General features: G+C 38.8%; 1 protein-coding gene across 5 annotated transcripts in view; it reads left to right on the top strand.

Annotated features, from left to right (window-relative positions):
• Nucleotides 1-27175, top strand: part of LOC122570102 (IQ motif and SEC7 domain-containing protein 2) — a 137573-nt gene that overhangs the window by 55170 nt on the left and 55228 nt on the right. Inside the window, exon 1 of one of the 5 annotated variants that reach the window (XM_043732000.1) lies at nucleotides 161-408. The exons of 3 other annotated variants lie outside the window; for them this stretch is intronic. In XM_043732000.1, the coding sequence (XP_043587935.1) occupies nucleotides 305-408 (104 nt within the window). In that variant the 5' untranslated portion in view covers nucleotides 161-304. Of the gene's footprint in view, nucleotides 1-160; nucleotides 409-22479; nucleotides 25660-27175 lie in introns of those variants that run through there. One more of the 5 variants, XM_043731997.1, reaches the window with a different exon arrangement.

Consider the following 27175-nt stretch of genomic DNA (forward strand, 5'->3'; position numbering starts at 1 on the left):
TGTCGGTTTCCTCGGCAAAGTTGCTCTCGCGAGGCCAACATATCGCAGTGTGTATGATAATGCAGATAAGATAATGTGGCGGAGCATTTCTTATTTTCCCCACCGTGTTATTTTTTTCTTTTCCTCTGAACCACGCGACGCTCTCAACAGCTAAGAAAGATTCTCGCGATCAGAGTCGTGGTGCGCGCTTCGTCGTCTCCCTTTCTCTCTCCCTCTTTCTCCCTCTCCTTTTCTCTTTCTCTCCCTCTGCCTCTCTCCGCCATCTTCGATATCGCCTCTCTCCTTTTTCTATTCGGTCGTTTGCATGTCGTGTTTCCGTTCGATCGACGGATTTCCGGGTGTCGGTCACTTTTTCGCTACCATGTGCTTCGAATGGGACGTGCTCCAACGGAAATGCAACAGCTACAGGTAACGAGCACAGCGAGCCGCAACAGTTGTTGCTTCTTCTTCCTTCCTTCTTCGATAACGTTCGTGAAAATCGCGTTATCTCGTTGCAGTTAGTCACAGCAGGCTCGGATAGTGGCGCGGGGCTATGGCCGATTCGCCTACTAATCGGCATTAGCTTTTATGGGTTTATCTAGCGCCATTGTAAATCGCGCGGAAGATAACGGCGGGAAAAATAGCGCCTTTGAGACTAATACCTCGCGGCGATTAGAATCGGCCGTTGCGTTACGCGTTCATAGTCGTAAGATCGAGCAAACGATCGACCAAACTCGGAGTTGAGATGTCGTCGCTTGGCATCGATAGTGGGAACACGACTCGACAGGTGTACGTTTCAAAGGACAGCGGGCTGCCTGAGTCAGCGCCGTTGTAAAACTAAGACCTGGTTGATAGCGGCACAGCTGATAATTTCGTTCTGTGACGCGAAACTCATGGAATTGTAAATACGTCGTTTTGCGCGAGGGAGAGCGAACCTTCTGCTCGATAGGAGCAAATTTTCGCGATGCCCCGAGCAACGATATCGAAACGTTGTAACGCGTACATTCGGAAGAATAGTTTTATATTATGTATACTATGGATTTCTATATTTATATTATGTTATATACTTGTGTACTGGCAGGTTCGCGCGATTCTCTGGTATTATAGCTCCGCTGCCAGTGTAGTTAGCGAAAATGTCGAAGGAGAAGGACGAATTGTTCGGTACTACACTCGTAGCACCGTGCGTTTTTAAGAAGCGCAATGGCGCATGCGCGATCAACAATTGCGTGATTTACCTAAATGCAAAAACACCTACTTTCTTTTTTACACGGATAGGTTCTTCTCGTTATTCTATGAAAAAAGAAACTGGTTAGTTTAAGAGATATTTTAACTTCGATCTCACTGGTAGAATATCACATGACAAACAGGCAAGGACGTAACGCGATACTCTCGTATTTACGTCTTCTGTGTCCTGCACGTGACAAATTCTAGAAGATTAAAGTCGAAATATCTCGGGTAACTAATCGTTCTTCCCGGCGTTGTATCTCGATGCAAAAAAACTGTGTACTCCCATTTAAGAAAAATAATCCTATCGTTGAATGCATATGCATCATTGCAATTTCAATAAAACGTGGCCCATCCTGTAGATATTTCATAATCAGTTAGTTGACTTATTATTAGTTGCGCAACGATTACGTTTTCGATGAATATTCAAGCAATTGTTTTTCTTTTTTTTGTTACAGGTAAGCCCGAGTTCGATAAAAGATTCAGTTCAAGGTTCAGTCACGGCTGTCGAAGATTTAGTATTGAGAGTGAGTATTCCCCTGAAAGACACTGGTCGTAATGGTGGGGGGTCGTTTCCTACTAACCTCGAGGGAGACATTGATTTCGTACAGGCTATAGCGTTCAGTTTCTGTAATCAAATATCTTAGGTCTACAGAATGGTACAAAAATGATGCAATTTTCAGTTCCAAATAATTTATTAACGTATACATAAAAGAACTTGACAGTATACAAGGATCGTAGTAATTTACAATATCTTTTCTACTGTTATATCTTTTTCTTTTTTTTTTTTTTGAACATCATTTTGATTTTGCATTGTTATCGTATCGTTTTCTTCTTCTTTTTGAATGATAATTTCCGAATCTAGAATTATCTTTAGTTAAAATACACTTTGGGAAACGTTTGATCAATCCTAACGTAACGCTGAACAATAATTTTCGAGTTTGGAATTAATTTACAATTAATTCAGAACTTACTGAAGTGTATTTTAATTAGAAATAATTTTAAATTTGAAAACTTTGAATTTTGAAATTGAAAGTTTGAAAATTTTGAATTTTTAAATTGAAAGTTTGAAAAAATTGAAGACGATAAAAGAGTAATACAAAATGAAAATAGTGCTTACAAAAAATAAAAATTAGAATTTTAAATCAATTTAGAATTATCTCTCGGTCGAATAGCATCGGAAATAGCAGTCGAAAAATGCAATCGAGTATCGTAACAAGGATAAGAATATGATAAGGAAAATATTGTTGGTGTCTTTTGTGGACCTTGCAGATTTTCGATAAATCTAGATTTTTAATTCGCTACCAGCGTAGCAATGCGTTTAATCGAAAAGTTCTCTGAACAAGGTTTTTAATTTAAAGCTTCTCTATGCGGCGTCTCTAATTTAAAACTTCTCTAAATAGTGCAGGCTACACTATACAATAGGGGTGACTATGGTTACCCCTATAGATACCCTATCAAGACCGAAGGATGGCAAAAGTCACGCATTATGGGTGTCGAATTTTATCCGTAGTTTCCAAGAGTATAATACTTCTCTTGCAATCGATATATCGCTTCCTCTCTCTTTCTCTCTAACTCGAAACTAGCTAACACGTTCGCCTGACTATATTTCCTACATATTGTACCGCAATACTAATCATTGTATTATTCTATCTTATCATAGCACAATGATTTTTGACGAATTTTTAAAAATCATTCTATGTATTAATTTTTGTCACATTAGTCGCAAAAGCTTTACGTTCTAACCAGTTCGCGAGTTTTCACGCGTTTGCGAGAAACTTCAAGGTGTAGAAATGCACAGAACGTGCATACGCATAATAATGCGTGAAATATCCAAAGCGTAGTATTTGCTATGGTATTTAAATATAGTAATCGTTATATAGTTTTTATCGTTATATCCTCTTAGGCAATGAAATATTTATGATTCGAAGTTTATTACATTTAAATATATCGCCAGACAAAGTTGGGATATTTCCACGCTGTTGCGGCCATTTGCAATTTTATGTTCCACGTGTTTGCGTCTTAGTTATGACTTACGTGTCTAATTCACGTAAGATACAAGTCCAATTTCTAAGTTACCCCATTGAAACAAATAAATATCTACACAAAGCGATACATATATCGCGAAATATCCATAATCGATCTATAAATATAGTTTATGGCGTTAGGTTAACCTATTTCTATTTCTGTCTATGAGTTTCGAATTATATCCATAAAAATATAAATTTGCTTGAATAGATATCCACGCTCTACTCGCAAGAGAGAGAGAAAGAAAGAGAGAGGGAGTTCATCTGACGGTTCATTAACCCCGCTAGTGTATACTACCCTTTTAATTCCCATAAAAGACATCAGAGCTATTTTAACCAATGAAATTAGACGGCGGAGCGTATTTAGCTCGAAATTGCGAATCGCTGGGGGAACGAGCAGAGGGAAAATTACAATTTAACTAGGTTCTCGTGTCCGCGTTACGATTCCACCGTACGTGGATGGAACACAATGAACCACTGGCACGTCGCGTTACGTGTTATAATCTCGTGGGAAAAGACGGACTTAGCTTAGACTTTAAGGGTGGCGAGGTGAAGGAGAGAGAAATTTAATTACAAGCAGCTGGCCTCGTGTCCGCCGCCCGCGGCTTTTCACCTTCTTCCACCTTCTTACGTTCTCGTTCAGAAACTCGTTCGTACAAAATTTGGAACTCCTGTAGGCATTTCTATCACATGGTTTCTTTTCTTTTCTTCTTTTATTTTTTTTTTTTTTTTTGATTGTGGAAAAAATGTTTCTTCTATTATTGAGAATCCAGGCGACGTATATATACGTTCTGTATATTTCAATCAAATAGGAAGAAAGTTTACTGTCAGTTTCGTTGCGTAGTTGTCTTTCTTAGTTGTTCATCTACGAATTGAATTGCCTTGTTCTCGATATTGGAGCTGCGGATTCGAAATTACGCCGAATTAATGAACATCGATTGCGAAAAAATTGTTCCTGAAAATTTCTGTTTTTGCCCTGCAAATTCTGCCGCTTCGAAGGCTTGTCGAACAACAGCATAAACGAAAACACAAGCATCTTCTATTCTAAAACAACATAAATACATTGAAGTAGAAGGAAATGAAAGCAAGTGGAAAAAGTATGCATTTTGCTCGCGAGCAACGCCCGCAAAGGCGCTGTCCTAGAAAGCGGTGGATTCCCTGGAAACGGCAGCGATAGTTTATTCGTGTCACAACGTGACCACGTTGCCACGATCGATCCGCCGACGTAACACGATTTCGTCGATGCAATCGAAACTCGATTCCTCGAGCGTGCTCGAATTTCCATGAATCCTGGCCACTTCGAGAATTCGTGAGATCGGCTTTCTAGGGAATTTCGTCGGGTCTCCCTGTCCTCGGGGATAATAAAGAAGGGCCGAACGAGTGTCGAGTTGGACGAGTTGAACGTCGATGGAAATAGTTGATTGGATTTGTTCAAGCAGTTAGCTCCTAATAAATGCGCAAATTGTCATGCCGCGTTTCGCTACTTTAGACCGAGCGAGTGACAATGTTCTTCCCCCTAACGTTCTAGTAAAATTAATATGGCGGAAACGTAGACGAGCATTTGTCCACTGACTGACAGGCTTACCAACGTGGCTTCTTATACGCCGAATCCCGAAAATATGACTTTTTTCCAACTTAGTTTAAATATTTTTCTTCCTATAGCCTCGAACTGCAGCCGATGTTACTGCAAACTCGTTTTAATATAAAACAACAATGATGAAACGTATAAACTAACCACATTTGCCTTAAACTTGCCTAATAACCTCGGTGTTGTTGAGTTGAGACAAATTGTTTCTCCCCTATCCTCCGTTAAATCAAAAGCAAGAAACGGAATACGATCGAAGCTTGTCGATGCTATTAGAAGAATTAGGGCAGAATGAAGATACTACTGTATCGACGTGTGTATTTACCGTATAAACGAATGCTTGAAGACTTCAACGATAAAAGAAATCTACGAGAAGAAAACCTAGATTTCGATCTTTTCTCGTAATTTGATTATGAAAAATATATTTAAATACGTTAGGCCTTTTTAAAATAGTTTTTGGCTTAAATAAAGACACGAAGTTGGCAACCGTGCAAAAGAATATGCGGATGGTTTCGCGGCGCATTCTTCCACTCGTTTGGTGATTTTAAACGACAGTTTCGCTCGTCGTTTCGTGTTAAATGACCGTTTCGGTCGTCGTCAAGGCACATTTTTATCAAAATGGAGGTTTATTTGCTCGATGTAAACGCACCATTACGAAGCTTCTTAAGACGATCCTGTGGAAGAAGAGCGAAGAGATAGGGAATTTTCGTTTCGATTACAAGAATATCGGAATTAGAAGGGATTCAACAAAGATTTATTTTAACTTTGCTGCATTCTTTGGGCAATCTGTAATTCAACCATATGTTTTTATCGTTAGCTTGCAACTATTAGGATGATATGGAAATGAGTTAATTCTTGGATGATGTGGCGGGACGTTTGGAGAAGAAAGTTTACTCTGAGATTGTATTTAACTTCTCGATTCGTCTTATAATGGTCAGTTTCGTTTTTTCTTATTTCCTTTTTCCTCTGTTTTTTACGTAGAACATAGCGTTGCAAAGCGTATTATCGCTAACCAGATGTTGATCTGGTTTGGAGATCGAACTTTGCTTCTCACGAGTGGGTCGGAACTAAGAAAACATCTTGGTGGAAGAAAAAGATGACCCAGGCCACGTACTTGATATATCACGTTTAAAAAATTGAAAAGGTTCCGTGGATAGATTTTAGAACGATCCGGACAAATCCGTTTCGATCCGTTTTATTTCGAAAGCAACAGCGCTCTGCACCAAATAAATCAGAGTCCGAGCTATTAAGAAACATTTCAATTAAGAAATATAACGATGCGATGTAACAAACTTTAAAATCCATATAATAATAAATAAAAAAAAAGAAAGATGTACAAGGAACAATTGTGAAGAAAAAGAAACGTAATTATCGGACAACGTAGTAAATCAGAAACTTCAAAAGTCTGAAAATTCGAAAAAAACAGGGAAACAAAATTCATCATCTGGAAACTAACCTTTCTTCGAGTTTCTCTGTTTTGTTCCTTTTTGCCAAGTAGTTCAAAAAACCACGAGCAGCCCAGTTGTTCCACGCAGGAATCCTTCCACGCGAGTATCTAAATGAGAGCGACGCTACGCAACTCTAACGACTAACTAACATACTAATAAAGACTTGAAAGAGAAACGCCTGGTAAGAAGAACGCGATAAGACGAGAATGGGAGAACTCGTGGCAAAATGGCAAAACACCATCTTACGTGAATGCAGAAGGAACGCACGCGGATTAAACTCGGCTGTGGCTTTCACGAGAACAGAACAGATATACCTAGTTGCGTTGTAAATATTATAATTATATAATCAGAATTAATCATACCATATGCACATACACACACACACACACACACACACACATGCGCGCGCGCGCATATTTAATTAACGTTTGCGAACTGCAGACGCGAATCCGCGTTTCATAATACTTCATGCGCTATCCTACAAAATGTTAACTACAATTAATTAAAACAATGAAAGAAAACCTCTACAACTCGAAGATACTACGTCTTTCCTTGATGTTCAAATTATCGAGGTCCGCCATTGTATTTGTGACAAATTGTAGTCACCGATACCTTAGCTGGCAATGGGACGAAAACGACAAATAAATGAAGATTAAGAAAAAAGAAAGCTAGAAAGAATAATAAAGAAAGTAACAGTAAACTCAAAGACAATAACGCGGACTAAACTGATGGACTCTGGGAGAATGGAAGTTAAACGAGAAATTGTGTGTGTGTGTGTGTGTGTGAATCGCAAGATATTACGCAAAGCACGAGGAAATGCTTCGTATGGAAATAGTGAAATTCCTCGCTAATGCGTACATTAATTTCTCGCAAATGTAACATGCGCGATCTGATCATCTTGTGTATAAAGCGACATATAGTTAGGACGATGGGACGAGAGGCCGGTGAATCCCAGTAGCGTGTAAACGTTTGTGAGAATCGTTGTTTTACACGCGGTTCGTCGTTGTATTAGCAAGCCGCCTAGGAAGAGGATAATAAAGAAGAAAGCGAGACAATTCCCTCGCTTAAACGGCAGCAACACGCCTGCAATCTTCGTGAAACGATCGCTCGTAGCGTATGGTCCGGTTGAAACGTATCGTTCGTTCGTCCGCGATTCGATCGGTGGCCGGTATTTATGCGATATTTTACGAGATTGTTGGACAAGATGTGGCAAATAGATAAAAAAGTGATGTTTGTAGTAGTTTGTAACAAGTGTGACGGAGATGGAGTGACGCATTACACTCGTGTTAGATGGCTTTAGGAGAGGCGTGAAAGTTTTATGGAATGGCAGGTTCCCATGGCCAAAGATGGACGTTGAACGATCCGTCGGACGACTGTTTGCTATTGTATCGTTGTAGGTTCTTTAGCCAAATGGCAATCTGTTGGTATCGTTGAAAATATTTATTAACTTGGTTATGCTGCGAATCTTCGTGCAGATTCAATGAAATACAATGGAGTTGGGAAATTCGATCGCTGCGATTTTCAATTCCTCCGACTATCGCAATATCGAAACATTTTCGTTGAAGAAGAAATCAGATCGTATTCTGTTTTATTCAATTTCGCATTCCTAGAATAGAAAATTCTTTCGATTCTCGTAAAACGTTAGAATCGTTCGAATTCTACGGTTAGTAACGATCGACAGAACCTCGAAATCTTATCTGATCGTCGAAATTTGACACTTCTTTAATTGGAAACTTTCAGTTCTTATCGTTCGGTTTCCAAAATATCGAATTTCTCCGATTTCTGCCATCTATTTAGATTTAAAATCTCAGATTCTTTCTAAAAACAAAGCAAAATACTAATCTAGAATACTAATAAAATAATAGCTACGAATATAATAACTGTGGCGGCACTCGACAGCACAAATACCGCTATTCGACGCTAACTAACAACGCACGACGGCAGCGCAGTGGTTAGCGCCTTAGGTTAGGAACGTTCGGAACCCGGGATCGAATCCCGACGACCGAAGTCTCCAATTTTTCTTCCACGATTCTTAAATAGGAAGAAAATACAGCAATACCTCAACAGCGACATCTACAACCAGCAGCCATCATTATCGCGGACAAACATATCCGCCTCAATAACGATAAATAATTATTTAGATCACGAAACTATTTCCTATCTGCTGCTCTCCACGCATTTTTAATTACATCTCCATAAACGTATAATAAATTAGCACGAATATCCGCTACGATCTAGTTGTAAATTTATTCAAGGCGTGTGTCAGCTCGGATCGAGGATACAAAATTATCGATGTCCGTGTTTCGTTAGAAAGTAGCTATCCAAGCTTCTTCCGGTAGGACAGCCTAGCGGAAGATCGACAGGGAATCGAGTTTGAAACGATATCGCTGTTACGTTGGTTGGCGAAGTTTGCCATCTGCGATCGAGTTACCGCGAAAATCGTCAGTAGGGGCCGTTTTACTGGATCCCGGAAACCCGTGGCACGAATTGCAATTGTCTGCAACTTGTGCCAAGCTAGGGCAAAGTGAATCGAGGCTCGTTAGCGTCTCATTATACTCGTGGGACTATAGTCGATCGCGCACTTATCGAGTTATGGCTTCAATGGGAGTGTTTTATTAAACACAGTTGCTGCATCGTGAAATTAGTAAAATTAGAGTTGTCGTTTGTTTGCTTAGGTTGATTGGCTTTTAAACGCGTCTAAATTCATTCTAGAAGTACAAAATTTCATAGAATTTTCGCGCGCTTTTGCGTAATTTTGTTTAGGGTGTTTTGCTCCACTGTATGGTGTATTGGCTGCACTGTAAATTTGTACGCATTTGCTAGAGAACGCGAATGTGAAACATTGCACAGGATGCGCGTGATACGGAAAGATATACAAAACGTGCACAAGGTATAGCGCTTTCTATAATCTTTGATATGCAAAACTCTATAACTGTACGTTGATAGTTTTCTATCGACGATTTGTTCTCTGAATTATATTCTCGGAAATATGAACCTGCATAAAAATGCGCGGTCTACTAGCAACTGATTTTTATGTTGCTGTAAACTATTTTTCATACTAGTTTCAAATTCTATACAGTTCTCGCGTATATCTTTTTATCTTTGAAGTTTCAACGTTAACACCGTTGCACCATAATTTTATGTTCCTTTTAACTGTTTGTCGATTGGAATATCTTTGCTTCGAGCGCATAAAAATTCTCTACAAATTTTCACCTATCTTTTTTATTTTCAAAATTCTACTCGACTCTATTGGTTTGGCAACTAAGTGATTGCGGATTTTGTCATTAGGTGGTATTGACAAAATCCGCAACCACTTAGTTGCCACCCGTTTCTATATTTCTTTTTACTGTTCGTTGTTTGAAATAATAAAATGTGTTTCGAGTACATAAAATTCTATACATAGTCGTCTTCAGCGTTGTTTCTCAAGTTTTACTCAATAAAGTCGATAAACCTGGACTTTATTTTTTCTTTTTAACAATCCTTTCATTTTATCTCTTCCGCCTTTTCTCTTCTATTCGTATCGTCTACCTGAATTTTCCTATCGCTGAACTATTCTTGGAGGCACACGCAATATCGATTTATGAGATTTATCTAAATTTTTAGAAAAGTTTTATCACCGATACTCGCGCAGATAGCGTCGTTGAAAGCTTTTGCCGCTTTCGTATAATGACGTCATCGTTGCATAATAGTTAACCGTAAAAAGACTGTACAATTATAGAGCTCTCAGTTATGAAGCTAAAAGCCTTCGACTATAGAATTATGAGAAGATGTGCAACTGGCAGGTGTAAATTTTCATCGCATTTCGATGCTGCAAAGCGTAGAGGATCTCGCTATTCTTTTTAAATGAAACTTATTTTTGATCTTTTTTATTTATACAAATTTTTAATGAAAAATATTTATACGTCTAATTTTTTAGTAAAATATTCAATTGTTACTATTTAATATTATTTCTATAACGTTCTTTATTTTTCTTACTGGAATATTTAAGAATTTTATTTTCATTAGAATGTTCGCCAATTAATTACTCTTTTCGTTTACGTTGAAAAGAAGAGAAAATTAGAATGACCTAAAAATGATTATATTTTCGCTGACGTTTTTCACGCTGACACATTAACATAAAAGATAAGAAGAAAGATACAGCATTTTTATTATAACACTTGGGAACTGATATTTTTCTCTTAGAAGATTTATTGACATAACAAATTACAATTATCATTGGCCTCGATCAACGTCGCGGCGATTATTATAGATAAAAAAATTAAATTAACGCCATACGAAGATCGACGTAGTTAATAGCACTTCCGGATTGATTCAAGGCCGTGTAATCAATTACGCTTTCATTACCTTCGTCGATTTACGTCACGCATTTACACGTAATATCAGCTTCGCAAACTCAAACTCGTAATATCTTCTTCGCGAAACTAAAACTCATGTTGTTAAACACTCGCGTGATATCATAAGAGGCAATGACAAAAAAAGAAAGAGAAGAAAAAAGAAAAAAGAATAGTTGCCAATGGCAGCTTTTATCATTATGTGGAACAGGAAGTGAAAGTGCTTTTACACTGTTACGTTTCACTAAATCCGCTAGGCACCTGAGCCTGTATGTTTAATTCACATTACGAAACAATTGATTGGCCTTTGAACGTTTACTCGAATGATTAATACAGATATTTTGCAATATTTTTTACACAGTACTTTAATACACAGTGGTATGAAAAAGTTTCTGCCCATATACACTTGCTATTTTATGTTCGTAGACCGATGTATAAGAGAATTTTAAATAATATCGAGTGGGAGATAAGTAAAAGAAAATAATAGAAGACGTAAATATTGTTATGAAGTTGTATAATGTGTTATTTAACATTTTTCGAAATATCGCTTTTGGGTCGTTAAGCGAAAAATGTATCTGACTGGAAACTTTTACACGTCACTGTGCACTGGATACAAAAATATTTATGTAGATACATGTATACCAATATGATAAAAATATACCAGTGCAGAAATTATTAAAATTCATGGTGCGTGAATTTCGAACTTCCTTTTGTACGGTGGATGCAAAAAATATTTGCAAAAATACTTCTACCAATATGATAAAAAAATACCAGTGCAAATATTACTAGAATTCATAGTGCGTCAATTCTGGACTTCCCTATGTACAGTGGCTGCAAAAGATATTTGCAAAATGCTTCTACTAAAATGGAAAAAAATTATTAAANATTCATGGTGCGTGAATTTCGAACTTCCTTTTACAGTGGGTGGAAAAAATATTTGCAAAAATACTTCTACCAATATGATAAAAAAATACCAGTGCAAATATTACTAGAATTCATAGTGCGTCAATTCTGGACTTCCCTATGTACAGTGGCTGCAAAAAATATTTGCAAAATGCTTCTACTAAAATGGAAAAAAATTATTAAAATTCATAGTGCACCAATTCCGAACTTTCCCTTGTACAGTGGGTGGAAAACATATTTTCAAAAATCCCCCTACCAACATGGTAAAAATATTACCAATATAAAAATTACTAAAATTCATAGTGTACCAATTCCGAACTTCCCCTTGTACAGTGGCTGTAAAAAATAATTGCAAAATACTTCTACTAAAATGGTAAAAAGTTACCAATACGAAAATTACTAAAATTCCTAATCTATCAATTTTATGCATTTCTTTTGTCCGTCCCTGTGTATCTTGAATTTCACCAAAGAGAAGAATAAAATGAAAACACGCTCGCCTGATCCGAACAATCTCGATCGCTTCTCAGAAACAATGTTAATAGTAACAAAAGCATTACGCTTCGTTCTAAAAAGTTAATGTAACATGAATTTCGTTTTCCAATAGCCGCTGGATAGAAAGAGCGGCCTACAAAGGGTCCAGTAAACAAATGTATTATGCATAACACGAAGCTCTACTTGGTTGCGATTCCTTCTTTCAACGTTAACCGTGTTTTCTATATGTTTTTTTTCCCTTCATCTTTTCCCCGTTTCTCTCTCTTTTTTTCTTCTTCTTCTTCCTCTTTTTCTTTCGCCTTTTCACGGATTACACACACGAGAGTCGATCATATTATCGACCGAAGAGATTGTCGGTAAAGAAAGTCGAGAATTCCCAGACGGCGATTAGTATCGTTCGCATGATGCGAATCGGATTCACGAACGATCATTGTTGACCAGCAGCGTTAGCTGGCTCTCTATTTTCATATGAAAAGAGAATAAGGGAAGAGAAACGTGGCTGGAGCGACGGCTAAAATTGTCGAAAGTTGACTTCGCGCCAACTTTACGGAATATCTCGACGTTGCTCGGAAAACCTCTTCGTGGAACGATGCTCCAGCTATTGGAAAATTTGAATAAAATTCGGGAATATTTAGCACTCTTCTTTCATATATATATACATCAGTATCTATTGTTTCAGACTATTTCGTTAGTCTTTCTCTTTCGTTTAATAACTTTTAATTAAACTTTTGTTCGTGAAAAAATCAGTAGGAAGTCTGAGATAGCGGGAAGTTTTAATCAAAAGGTGAAGTTGTACTTTTAGGATCTTCTTCAGGACGATTGATGGTTCTATGTGCGTTATTCTAAAGTTATTCTGCTATTAATTTTGACAAAATTAATTTCAGCGTTCACGGTTCACTCTACGCCAAATAGTTTATCGTGTTTTAGTTGATAATTGCAGACGAACAATATGATTGAACCTACTCTTAAACTAATTAATAAATTATTATTATTAAGATACGCTAGCAACAAATACCTTGTGATTTCCATGTGTCTATATTCTCGTTTGCTGATCCGGTTCTAATCCAGTAATTTAAGGAATCTAAGAATGAAAAGCGTGCCAAGCAACGAAATGATCCGAAAAAGTGTGACAATCGCGAACACCAGTCTCGTTATATTAAAAAATGGGCTGGCAACTAAGTCATTGCGGATTTTGCCGTTACCACCTAATGACAAAAGCCGCAATCACTTAGTTGCCAACCTAATACCATCGCGTACTGCTCTTTGAAAACGACACGCTGTCGCACGCAATAAAATCATCGAATTTCCCATTTATTCGTAGTTCTATAATCGCGACACATCTTGCCGAAAATAAGTAGCTAGATAAGAGTAGCCGAGATACTTTCGCGCGTTAGTACATGATGGACGAATGGTGAATCGGTGAAAGGCAGAGTCGATGGCGCTGTATCGCTGAGAAACCGAGGGTTTATTAATCGCGATGGGCGTTTCGCCGGCGAGAGTTTCATTGGGAAAACACGGGCGACCGTAGGAAGCCCGGAAATTGCGTACCATTATTGTCATTAAAGTTTTCTACGTTTGTGTAACTTTCACCGTGGGCACGTGACGTCGCAACAAACACGAGGCTTGAAACTGAGACGTGAGCGTGCCACTTGCTCGTTAACGATAGATTCTTCTCCAAACACGCACGCGTACGCCAAAAAAAGAAAAGAATATCGACGTTCTAAACTTCACTGTCCCCGTTGAACGCAACAGTCGAATCTTCTTTGTGTGTTTGGGCAACCTCGAAAATTAGCCAACGCGTCTCCACTGTTACAACTACCGTGCTACGATAGCTGCGAAACGTTTCATTTTTATGCTGCAGATTGCGCCTCTTTTGTCCTCGTAGTTTACGCCTCGGTTTAGATCATATTTCACAAATGTTTTTCTAAGAGAGAGAGAGAGAGAGAGAGAGAGAAAAAAACACGGAGGCTCAAAATTAATTTGAGCCGATTCTCAGCGCCTTGTTTGGCCTTGTTGCAATTGAGAAACTTCTCGAACGATTTCTCAAATTTCAAACGTTTTGTTGATCAATCTTAGAAAACATTTGAAATCTCGGATATTTTGCGTCCAGACTATTTTGAGCCGCACACGTATTTAAAGTCAGCAATTCTACGCACCATTCTACCGATCCATTTGTTGCCAAAATTAATTTGAGTCTGCTTTAATTCTCGTACGATTGGATAAACATCTGCAACTGCAAGTATATTGCTGTAAAGCAATTTCAAACGACACATTGAAAAAATCCAATCGCTCAAACAAATTGCAATCGATCTCGCGTGATTCGATCGGCATTGTTGAAACGAGACTGGCGTCTGTCGTTCAGTGGGGCGTTAATTGCGGAAAGAAGTTGGCGTGAATATCTCCGTGGGGGATTTCATTCATCGGTTCCTTCGTTTCTTTTCCTTTCTTTCTTTCTTTTTCCTTTTTTTTTAATGGGACTAACGTTCTCAGAAGCGCGTCGCGAGGAATCGTCTGAAACCGCGTTCGATTTATCCCCTCGATACCTTCAGCCTCTTCTCGCGTGTCTGCGATATTGCATTCATTCGACGAGTGGCTACACCCTCGTATACCCCGCCATGCCACCAGTTTCTCAATTATCACGGCCGAACAGACGACGACACGGTCGTTGCGAATGCGCCTTGAAGCTCGTTTCACAGCTCGTGTATCACGACCTCGATTTCATTACACCCGAACGAACCAACTTCCTCGTTTCTGTCTTCTCCGTGTGGAAAAGAGCCTTTTTCTGGAAACGAAAGTGACAACATTTTCTAAGATACGGAACATTTCGAAAAATAATAATTTTTGATTTAAGAAATTGTTGATTTCTGAAGTAGTGTTGGAAATATAATAACATTGAAGATGGAAAGTAATGATGAATTTTGCAATAATTTAAATTATTCCATTACTTTGGGATACGAGGATTTTCGAGATAGCAATCGTTTCTAAGATGCAGCAATTTTCGAAAAATAATCGTTTCTACCACACAAGAGTGTTGGAAGAGTAATCATTTTCACTAAACGAACAGTTTCGAAGAATATTAATTTTTAAGATACAAAAATTTATGAACGATCATTTTTAACATACAACACTCTTCGAAGATTAATGATTTTTCAGGATAACAAACATTTCTGGCAATTATTATAATATATACTTGAAATTAGAATAGTCTGTAGACCATAGACTGTAGAGTATATAGTGTGTGAATGAAAGCATAGATAAAGGAAGACGAAGAAAAACTGTGAGAGGTAGATAAGGGAAAGATGTATGGAAAATCGGAATAACGAACGATGAGGAAAAATAAAAAGATAATATTATAATCCATATATACTTTATTACGTATACATGGAAAATAAAATTGATTCAAATACCTTAACAATCTCGTTCTTTCAAATTATAATTTTTAACGTGCGTTACCTACATTGGACAGAATTTCCCGCGTTCATTTTTACGAAACTTAACGCGATTGAAAAATTCCAACAATTTGAAAAATTACGTGACAGCGTCCGTCGTATCTATCTAACGCGTATACTTCGTGAAATCGTCAAAAATGGGAACAAGCGACACGTACGTTAAAACGTGCGAAGTACTCGGCGTGTAAAATGTTTGAGATAAAAAAAAATTTTGGAAATTTTTGTCATAAAAATTCCGTTATTTATAACGTCGATGCGAATTACTTTCTTAAAAGCTGGAAGTCTGCTACAGCGGCATATTAATTTCCCCCTTGCTCGATTGAAATTTTGAGATTTCGTGGAAAGATTGCCTAAGTGGATTTATTAAGGGAATATTCAACCGCGAGATTTTTCCAACGTCGAAATACAACGAAGTATCGCGGGCCTAGCACGGTCGAGAAATTAAATTAACTCGGTTTCTTGAACACGCTCAATGAGATCAATTAAGGGGAGGCTGTTTTATTCGCTGAAATTGCTACAGAGACACTGTGTTTGATTTTGAGGCGGCGCCACCAGTTGGATCGAGATTACTCTACTTTCAACTATGCGTTACACTAATCATCGTCATTGATCGTATGTAACGTAGACGTAACAAAATCCATTAACTCGAATATAGTCGTATGATCGATTAGAAAAATGTTATTTGTAAATTAGAACGTACCTAACGCTGATCTTAGCAAATTGTTTCAACATTTCATTGAAAATTCAACATTCATCGTTCTTTCTTTCCTTCGTCTGACTTTACGTAGTTTTTACATTAATTTTTATGTAATTCTTGTATTAACAAAAATTGAGAAATCCATCGATCGGATAATATTGGGTTGGCAACTAAGTGACTGCGGATTTTCTCATTGGATGGTATTGGTAAAATCCGCAGTCACTTAGTTGCCAACCCAATAGAAGAACTTAACGTAAAGTTTGGCGAACGAGAAAGAAATAGGAACGAACGATTGTGAAATTAAATTTGGGTCTGGTAGTAACGAGAATGATAAAAATACAAGGGAAGATAATTATAAAATTTCGTAGTAGATTGTTATCGTTTTTAAACAAACGTATATTTGTTTTAACACAGTTAGCTGCGTTTGACGAGTATACTAGTCAGTCATCGTCTATTCTTTGCCACACGTCTTAGGCGCAACAGCTTTTCTTCATCTTCTCAAAGAGGTCGCAACAGCTAACTGGTTAAACGAATAAAAGAGAGTAGCGTATAATATTTTCGAAATATATCATGATAAAAAAATGATAGAAAGAAGAAAGTTGTCAGAGGATCGATCAAAACTTATAAATTTGGTGTTTTATTTAAAAAAAGGGAAAAGGAAGAAAGTAAAATGTCGCGTTAAGCATCGAATGATAAATAGAGAGTGTCTTGTGCCGATGTTTTATAGCCGTTCTCGTGTATAGATCGAAAGGATAGAATCGAGTTCCTTTTTCTGCCGCGATCCATTAACCTCCACGAATGCAAATGGTCGGCGAGCAAAGGCCAAGCTCTCTCGCTATTCCAGACATTCTAATCCGAGGCGAAAGTCGACTCTGTTGAGGTCTGCGACACGGATTGATTTTATCATGTGTGACTTTGTCCTTTTTTCTTTTTCTTTTTTAAATTGTCACTGCCTTCAATTTGTATAATTACCTATAACGATGCAAGAAAAAGATAATTTCCAAGAATTAGAATGAGCAGTCGCTCTTGTTCTATTTATCGATAATGATCAATAAGGAATACAGTTCATAAGGAAAGGAAGAAATTCGTGAAATTGTAGTTTGATTAGCAAATAAAAATTTGAGCAAGAAGAAATTCCTATTAAGATATTCAAAATTATAAAATTCCTCAAGAATAATCAATGAGGGACAAGATTAAAAGAAATTCGTGAAAATTGTTTGAGACGCAAGTTTAAAAAATTGAGCAAGAAGAATTCCCATCAAGATAATCGAAATTATAAAATTGATCAAGAATAATCAACGAGGGACAAGATTAAAAGAAATTAGTGAAAATTATTGTTTGAGACGCAAGTTCAAAAAATTGAGCAAGAAGAATTCCCATCAAGATAATCGAAATTATAAAATTGATCAAGAATAATCAACGAGGGACAAGATTAAAAGAAATTCGTGAAAATTATTGTTTCTCTTGGAAGTAAAAATTTGAGCAAGAAGAAATTGCTATTAGAACATTGATAATATTAAAGTATAAATAATATTCATGAAAATACTTGTTCAATACACGCGAGTCAATAATTTCCATCTGGACGTCAATCTTGTTTTATTCGTCGATAATAACCGACGAAGGATAAGAAAGATATATGTAATTTCGTGAAATTATTATGTACTTAGATGTTGCGTAGCAAAGCGAATGAAAATAAATTCCTACTAAAATATTTGCTTGCGCTGCTTGCAAGCTTCATAACCCGAGCTTAATAAAGACTCTGTAAATTCAAACGAAAGTCCTTGGAAACGTTTTGCTTTGAAACTTTCGTGCTTCTGAAGTAACTCAAAATTAGGATCCATGGAAAATAAGTACGTACTCGTATACTCGAAACTTTAGACCTTGGCGTTATAATATGTCCTTGCTATTCTACAATTGCTCAGAAAACTCTTTGTACACGTTCTAGGAACGACATCATACATATTAATTTGAGTAGAATACATTGTACATTGTGCCTTAAAACAACACATATTTCCTTTCTTTCGTTTTCTTTTTCTTTTATTCTCTACATTGTAATAAATCACAGTGCTTACTTGTGGACTCGACTACGTATAAGTATAATAATTACAAATTGTTCTGGACTATTTTAATTATTTTAATTATTTTAATTATGCTCCGAACGTAGATGTAATTTATTTTCAACAGAAACGGAGACACGCATTGTAACATAGGAAATTCACGAACAAAGATGTTGTTATATTTGCAACAGTCGACAGGTTAAATCTATGTTACAGAAGGAAATATAGAAAGGAAGCTCTCTGTAAGATAACGAATCGCATTTACGACTTGCCGTTTACGTATTTATAGCTCGTTACAGCATAAAGAAGTAATAAAACGAGTCTCTTGGTCATCGTACAGAAATTAACATAATATAACACATCGATTCTTTAACGCTAGAAATTTTTTATCACTTTATTTGAATAAAAATAGCCTGCAGCAAAGTGTATAACACTGTAATATTGGGTTGTTGACTAAGTGATTGCGGATTTTGTCATTAGGTGACAATCACTTAGTTGCCAATCTAATACGATTTAAAACAGAGCGCACGAGGCTGTCGTACAAAAAAGAAGCGTCAATGTGCAACATGTGTGGCACATATTTTAGAAGAACGTGAAGATGGTCTGCCAAGATCCACAAAGGACTTTGATCGTAATAAAAATAATAGAAAACAGATAATAATAGCCTGCGCACTTTTCTACGTTTATGGGGAATGGAAAATGGCAAAAATACACAAAATATTCAAAGTACAATACATAATACAGTAGATAGAAGAAACAAATCTCTACTTAAATTTGTTTAATTATAAAGATCATAAAAATACCAATTTCCATGAAAATTCTCGGTCTCATAGAAAGAAAAAAAAACAACAATATAGAAAAAGTCGTCAAGACATGAAAATTAGCAAAAACATATAACAGAAATAAAGAAACGAATCCAGGTGCGAGACGTATTAAATAAAAGAACTAAAAATAAATAAGAAAAACAGCTTTCTCGCAAAAGCAAGGAAATTTAGCTGCGAAATGCAGGAAATAAAAATGAAGCTAGAAATAGTCGTTTCTAGTGAGAAATCAAAAGAATCCAAAATACCAAATCAAGAAAATAAAAATCAACGAAAGATTGCCTTTTTCCGAATGAAATGAGAACAACTACGAACAAATACACAAAATTAAGAAGAAGAAAAGAAAAAAGAAACGAAAAATTAGTGTTTTCATGGAATGTACGAAAAATTAGTGTTTCCATGGAATGTACGAAAAATTAAGAAGAAAAAAGAAACGAAAAATTGATGTTTCCATGGAACGTACGAAAAATTAAGAAGAGAAAGAGAAAAGAAACGAAAAATTGGTGTTTCCATGAAATGTACGAAAAATTAAGAAGAAAAAGAAAAAAGAAACGAAAAATTGGTGTTTCCATGGAATGTACGAAAAATCAAGAAGAGAAAAAGAAACGGAAAATTAGTGTTTCCATGAAATGTACGAAAAATTTCGCGATCGACAGTATTATGCGAGTTACGATAATGCATCCTGGTGGTAATCCACCAGACGCGTGACCCTCGATCTTGCCAGCCTCTCGTGCAGTTCGCAAAACGCTCGTTGGCATTTCTTTTGCCACGGCGGACCGTCTCCGCCTGGTACGAGCTAATCAGAACTAGTTACGTAAAGACACGCGGAGACGGCCGCCGACATGCTTGATTTTCCACTCGCGATCCGACACGAGTAAACTTTGTAACGAATCGGCCTTTGGGCACATTCTGCAACACTGATGGAAACTCGCCTTAACAGTACGTGGTCTACATATGTTTAGCGAAAACTTGTCAACCTCGAGGAACCTTCCAAGTGCTACGAACTATCGTTCCTTGTGTATTCTACGTACATTGAAAACATTTCTCACTTGTATTAAATGTATTTCAATCGTTGCTGACATTAGACCCGCGAGAAATATTCTAGAGAATTTTCGTAGAATTACAGCGATTCATTTTCACGAAGCTTTTTGTGATCTACGTGTGTTCAGCTAAAACTCATTAAGCTTGGAAACTTGCAAATTAGAGTTCTTCTATCTAGAGTTCTGTATCGTACATGGAACTATCGGAAATATCTCGTGGAAATTTTATAAAATTACAGTGGTTTTTTTTTTTTTTTTTGATGAATTTTTTACCATCTACATGCGTTTACCTGAAGCTTGTCAACCTTGGACACCCGCAAATTATTGTTCCTTATGTTCTGTACACGAAGCTATGAGAAATGTTTTATGGAAATAATTTTGATTTTGTAAAATTGTGGTGGTTCATTTTGACGAATGTTACGTGATCTATATATGTTCACCTAAAGCTTGCCATCCTACGTGCGTACTTTGAAAACATTTTCTATTTCTATTAAATACATCTGTGTCGTTGTTCGTATCGGAACTCGTATCAGAGATGTGTTCTAGAAATCTTCTAAAATTATAACGCTGTTCAATACGATGAATTTTCTATGAACTTTTCAAAATATAAATAGCAATTTCCTGCAGTCGATTTTCATCAATTTCCTAGCAAGCTTCCCAAATTGTTGCGTATCTCATCGCCACTAAAATATCGACTAATTCCTTCTACATCCACCGACGATATCGTGATCGCGCGTATAAAACGCTTCGGTTGCTACAAAACAAATAGACAGATTGTAAGACAAAAAAAAAAAAAAATACAAAGAGACTTGGTATTTCGTGGCTGGAGAATGACGGCTGTCACAGAGGTACTAAACGGAAGTTGGCGCGTGATACGGGGAAAATGCGATCGCGGATAAGAGCAAAACGTTTGGCATTTCCATGCGCGGACAGGTATACGGCGACACGTCGCTTGTTTCCCATTTGCTTTCGCCGGTCGGAACTTTCACTCATTGTTAAAGCTGCTTCACGCTCGAATTCACCGCGTGGACATCTCGTTCGATCTCGATTCAACGACTGTTACCGACAATCGTGCGTGGAAAAGAGCGTTTCGCAAGAGGAGCCGAGGGTACATCGATCATTTCCACGCCGGTAAGCACCGGCTACGAATTTACCGGAATCTCGTCTCGGTGTACAAGGCGGTACCGTTATTATAATGAAATGAGTTATTCGATTAGTTGGCCGCTTTGATGAACTTGGCGCACGCACCGAGCAACTGCGACCGAGCGCAATTCGATTACGATGCAATCGGGACGCATAGGTCTTTCGACGGTTTTACGAGAGCTGCGTCACAGCGAAACTACGCGATACTGTGAATTCAACTATGTGTTGCATGGGAATTGAGAATTTCGCGAAACGGTTGCAATTACGATGATTTATCGCGATATGTTATTTGTTTCTGCCTATCTTGTTCGTGTTATTCGTCGCGCAACTTCTATCTGTACGTTTGTAAGGAAGAGATAAGATCCCGTTTGATTTTGATAAATAAAGAAATAAAGAAATTTGTATCGATCAGCGATAAAATCCGAGAAACTGAGACACGCTGAATTTTCGAACGATGGAATTGCGGAATCGTCGGACGGCGAACGTAAAAGCGTTAGAATTGCGAGTCGGTAGATTATGAAATCGCAACGTCTTGGAATAGCATCCGTGATGGAGATGAGCGTTGGGTTCGGCGATATTGGAATTGCCACGTGTTGGATAAGAAACGCCGGTAATTGCAACGCTTGGAATTGGAGATACCGGAATCGCGGTATGCCGAATTTGTATGCATGAAATTACAACGCGGCGAATTATAAAACGCTGGAACTGCAACGCGCCGAGGTAGAGTATATTCGAATTATTATATACCTGATTTGAATGTGCTGGAATTGTGACGCATCGAAATGGAGAACAATGAGATTGATTATAGCGGATTAAGATTATAACATTTGTTGAAATTGCAACGGAGAAAGTAGGATTCCTTGGAATTGCCAGATGCAACAATATCGGAAAGTACTACGATGGCGAATGTCGTCTTGAAATTGCAGCATACCGAGATTAAGAATCGTTTTGAAATTATTTCGATCCAGGCTGACGAAATTCCGGCGTACAGAATTCTCAGATACGGAAATCACGATGTTTAGAATCCAACTATAAATACGTCTGAAGCGATCGCGTTGCCCGGGACTCGAACGTAGCGGACTCGGTTCGCGAGAAGATCGACGCTTCTTCCGCAACTTCGATTCTCGTCTCGTGTGGACATGGAACGCTCCCGATAGCGGCGGTTAGTCATAGATTCGTGCATTCCACGCATGTGTGCCCAGTAAAAGGAAGAAGAAAAAATGACAGAGGTGTACGACTAGAGCCGGGTAGAGCAGCGGGGCACGGTGAGACTCACGTCACGTCGCGGCGTTGTGTCCATCGAGGTGGGGTGCAGCCGTTCGACGGTTTCGCGGCGAACATCCGAGCGAGTCGCGGCGAGTGAGCGAGCGAACCAACCAGTCAACCTGAAACCGCGAACAGCCGCGACAGCGTGTGCCTCGTCGTTGCTCCGTGCGCTCTCGATGGCGCCAGGCCCCGCAACTTTAAAATAAACATCGCGATTCCGCCGCGGGCGTCGGCGAGTATACGGCGCGCGGATCTTGAATCGAGTTTTGCCGCGCGAATATCTGTCACACGGTTGAAATACGGCCACGCGTGCGTGCAACTAGTTCACGATATCTTTTAATTATACGGCTCTAGATGTAGGATAAGTGGTTTAACCGGGTGGATTGATAAGGAGGATTTTTACTCTGAACAACGGTGCTTCGAGTTGTGAAAACAGGAATATTGATTAGTGAGAGTTGAAACGTTCGTGAAGTTAGTGTAACGGGGATTGCCGCGCATGGAATCTGTCGACTTTGCGATTGCCTTGGAAAGGTGCTGCAATTGTATCGGAATGCTGGTTGCAATTGCATCGCGGGGAGATCGAGTGACACGGCAATTACTCTCGCTACATGGAATCGCGGCGCCACAATTCCATCTAGAAGGAATTGCCTGCCGTTGAAGTCAATTACAAGGGAATTGACAGACGTTGAATTACAAAGCAACTGTCATCGTTCCGACCGACCCATCTTTCAAGCAATTCCATTTCGTTGATTTTCCCGTGCCACGGAATTACGGTGCCAAGTGTGTTCCAACGTATCAATCTCGACAACGCAGCAAAATCCAGAGAATTGCCAGCAACCTTGCGCTCGACCTCAAACTGAAGCAGCCTCTCGAATACGCGACTCGAGCTCGGCTTAAGGCTCGAGTCAAGGAAATCACATCGTGACCGAAATGCCGGGCTAAAATCCGAGCCAAAAGGACCGACAACCTCAAGGCAAAACGGTCGGTTCTCGCAAGTTCGAGCGGAGGTGCCGAGCGTCGAATCGGATGGAAAGCGAGTCGAGTGGAGTTGCGATAAAACGTTGTACGATCGGGAAAGGAGCAACCATGGCGGCCAGTCGGTGAAATCGAAGATGAAGCGAAAGCACGATCGGTCGAAGTTCAAAGTATAGCGGCGTCTATTGAACGTTTTGCTCTCGCGTTACGCCCGTGGAAAGTCAAACGAACGGAGAGAAAAGGAACGAGCGAGGGAAGGAGAAGGTGAGAAGGGAAGGACGTGGTGTGTACGCCGACAGACTTTCACGTCGACTCTGTTTCTTCTGGATCGCGTTACGAAAATCGCGATCCGTTGTCCGGGTATCGCTGGAAAAACTCGATCGCAGCTATCGATGTGTCGCGAACCTTGTGTCACGATGCGAATTGAAAGCGGAATAAATCGCGAGAAGTAGAGACGATTCGTTTCTCGGATACGACATTTGGATCGGCTGTATCGTCCGTTCGTTCGTCTTTACATAATCATGTATCTCGCGAAGAATTTGCTCGGTTCGTGCGAGCAAATACGGCTGATCGGGTGCAGAACATTTTTTCAGTGAAATCGTCGCGTGGTGTTTGGCGATCGTCCGTTGCGCGCTCCCGATCTCGAGAAAGCGACCGTTAACGCAGGTTGTGAACTCTGCAGTGGACACTCGGTGGAATATAAACTTTGACAGCTGACATATACAAGCGATAACGATAAATAACAGGGATATAAGTAACAACCGAAGTACGAGATGAAATATGGAAGAAAGTACGAGTCAAAGTTGAAGTTGGTCGAAAAGGACGTGAAACGGAAGAGTGTGTTTTTTCAAAGATAAAAGCTTAGGCCAAAGTTGGGTGATATTCTGCTTCTACCAAAGCTGGTCTTCTCAATAAGAGAGAGAGAGAGAGAGAGAGAGTGGAAAGATTAAGTAGCAAGTTTTAAACAGTTCGAAGTTGGTCGAATTATCGGTCCCCGAACCGACGTCGCTTCCTCGTGAACTTCGCCAGTCTCCCGCCTCTAATCGAATCTTCCGCAGCAACGACGGATAAATCGATTACCAATTAATACCCGGAGCTCTCTTGGGGAAGAGAAGAAAAGGATAAAAAAGCAAAATCAATTTTGTGATGGGGCAAAATTCGCAGACCGAAAAACCAGTTTAGTTTGCAACTAAATAATAACTAGATTTCGTAAAGTTACGAGAATTTGGTTAATTGCCCAGAACCACCAAATAAGACGACAAAAAATCAATTATAGGAGCTGGATTTCTTGGAATTGCGACACATGACGGATTGGAATTCGCTGGAAACGCGGTGAATAAAATTGTGCCGCGTTAGAATCGTTGCACGTAGGACCGAGGTGCGCTGGAATTGTCGCGCGTAGAATCGAATAGCTTTGCAATTGTGAATACAAGAAATTCGACTACGGTGGAATCGCGACGCGCTGAAATCACCGCACGCGGAATTGGTCGCAATTGCCACTCTCAGAATCGACCCGCGCCGAAATAGTGGAACATAAATAGAAACGATCGTTGCATCGGAGTTGCCACGCACAGAAATTGTTCACGTGGGAATTGCGGCGCATCGAGCTCGCAATTGACGGAATTGCGACGCCCAGAGATCGGAATTGCGCTCGTGCAGAATACAGTTGTTTGGAAATTCCGACGTACGAAATTCAGCTTCGCGAGATTGTTGGAATTGTCGAACGTATTAATTACATTCGAATAAAAAAAAATACCGCGAACGACGACAAAATACCGAAGACTATGGAGGAAGGTGGAAACGGAAAATAAACGGCTGTACGATAAGAAGTCGATAATACGATGATCGATGGAGGAAAATTGGGCGCAACACGCGTTTATTGGTTCTGACGGCCATAACTACGCGATAATGATGCGCATTATATTCGCGATTCGTGCGTCATAAGGTTTCGACTGTCGGCGATGACGGTGACATCAATTTAGAGACTGTCCGACGCGGCTAAATCTAATTATTTAACAAGCTGCTGGCCGTAATGCGCTTCGAGCGCGTACGCGAAATTGTGTGGAAGAAGGCGACCGCTGCGACGAACGTCGTTTCTCTTCTCCGCCTGCGTTCTTCTCACGACTATCGACAGTTTAGTGCAGTGTATCGTTAGTACGCCGTGGTGTTTCACAGTTTTATGCTGCCTTTGTGTTTGCATACGCATCGTTTGAGGATACCAGGTATATCCAGAGTTTCTTGGAAGGAAAGCGTGGAAATGTCTGGCGACTTTTCCAAATTTTTAGCGATCTTTGGACTAATTTGGCCCAATTTTTTTTTTTATTAATTTTCTCGGAAATGTTACCAGGTGCAAAGTAAAAGTACCACGCGTTGACGAGCAGGACGAGTGAAATTGAAGTATCGCGTGATTTATTGAATTTCGATGAGAATCACGACGCTACTGATCGATTTAAATGTTTCGGCAAATTTAAAAAGCCCTGTGTCCCGTAAGTTTCCACGTATGAGACTGTGATTTTTAGTGACGCTTTTAATCGATTTTAATCGTGATTTCTCGTAACGCTTTTAATCGATTTCGATTGCAATTTCACGTAATTTTCCACGAGTTTCGTACGATGTACAGAACTCGTTTAAACCTTACGATTTGGCTATTTTTTCCCTCCATTTGTTCTTGAAATCATAGAACTGTTGTAGCCTTGATGTGTCTCGGCTAATCCGCTTCACCTCGCAGCCCGATAATTGATCGAGCAAATTAAAAACTTGGGCAAATATTGTTAGAAATTCAGATTGCGGTCGGATGCTAAACACAGCGATGAATACAGCGTGCTCGAATTATAAATACAATCACATCGACTCACCACCAAATATATCCAAATTCTTTTACGATCGTTTTCAAAATTGTTCTCGTTGTTCTGAAACCTTTGGTTCGACCAGATAGATTTTTATTGCTGAAATTACCATATTATCTTATTACTATTAATTTATCGACGTTAAATTATATATCTTTTGCTTGAATGTTAATTTATTCACATCTTTTAACACAAAAGACTAAAGTACGTAACGTAAATAAAGCTATCGAAAGTTTCAAAATCGGATTGTCTTGCGACTATTTTTCTAGAAGAATGATAAGCATATCTGGATTAAGAATATAGTCAGAAATAGTCTTGTGTATTGGAACAAAGAGTTAGAGGGTAGACTCGATTGGAAATATCGGATACTACATTGAAATATTAATAAAGCTTACGCAAATGAACGCGATCGATCAACAAGATTCAGTTGCATATCAGAATCGACGCTCGAAGGTCTCACAGCTGGATGATTCTTTTGTCTTCCACCTCTCTTACCTCTTCTTGCTCACCTGTGTCGTTCCACGAGGATTTTGCAGACAGGCACGAATGGAACACCGCCTTTTTCGTTATTACGCAAACGTCAGTTTGACATTTCGCTTGGTCATCGTTTAATTGCATCGCGACACGACAGAAAATAAACTATTTTCGTATCGAATTCGTTTCACTGGAAAATACAAATATTCGAGTTCAGTAAAAGATTCAGATTCAGGAAGATAACAATTCTCGAATTTGCCTGGTTCGTAAAGAAAAGAAATAAAAATATATTAGGCTCTTCCAAGTTTGAATTTAATATCGTATTACTGATATAATGTCATCGAATTTATTGGAAATTTGAAGGTGAAAAAATGCATAAAACGAACGTCATATGGAAAGCTACCCAGGTTTCGTGTCT

The sequence above is a fragment of the Bombus pyrosoma genome, linkage group LG8 (assembly GCF_014825855.1).
Source record: "Bombus pyrosoma isolate SC7728 linkage group LG8, ASM1482585v1, whole genome shotgun sequence".
Taxonomy (NCBI): Eukaryota; Metazoa; Arthropoda; class Insecta; order Hymenoptera; family Apidae; genus Bombus; species Bombus pyrosoma.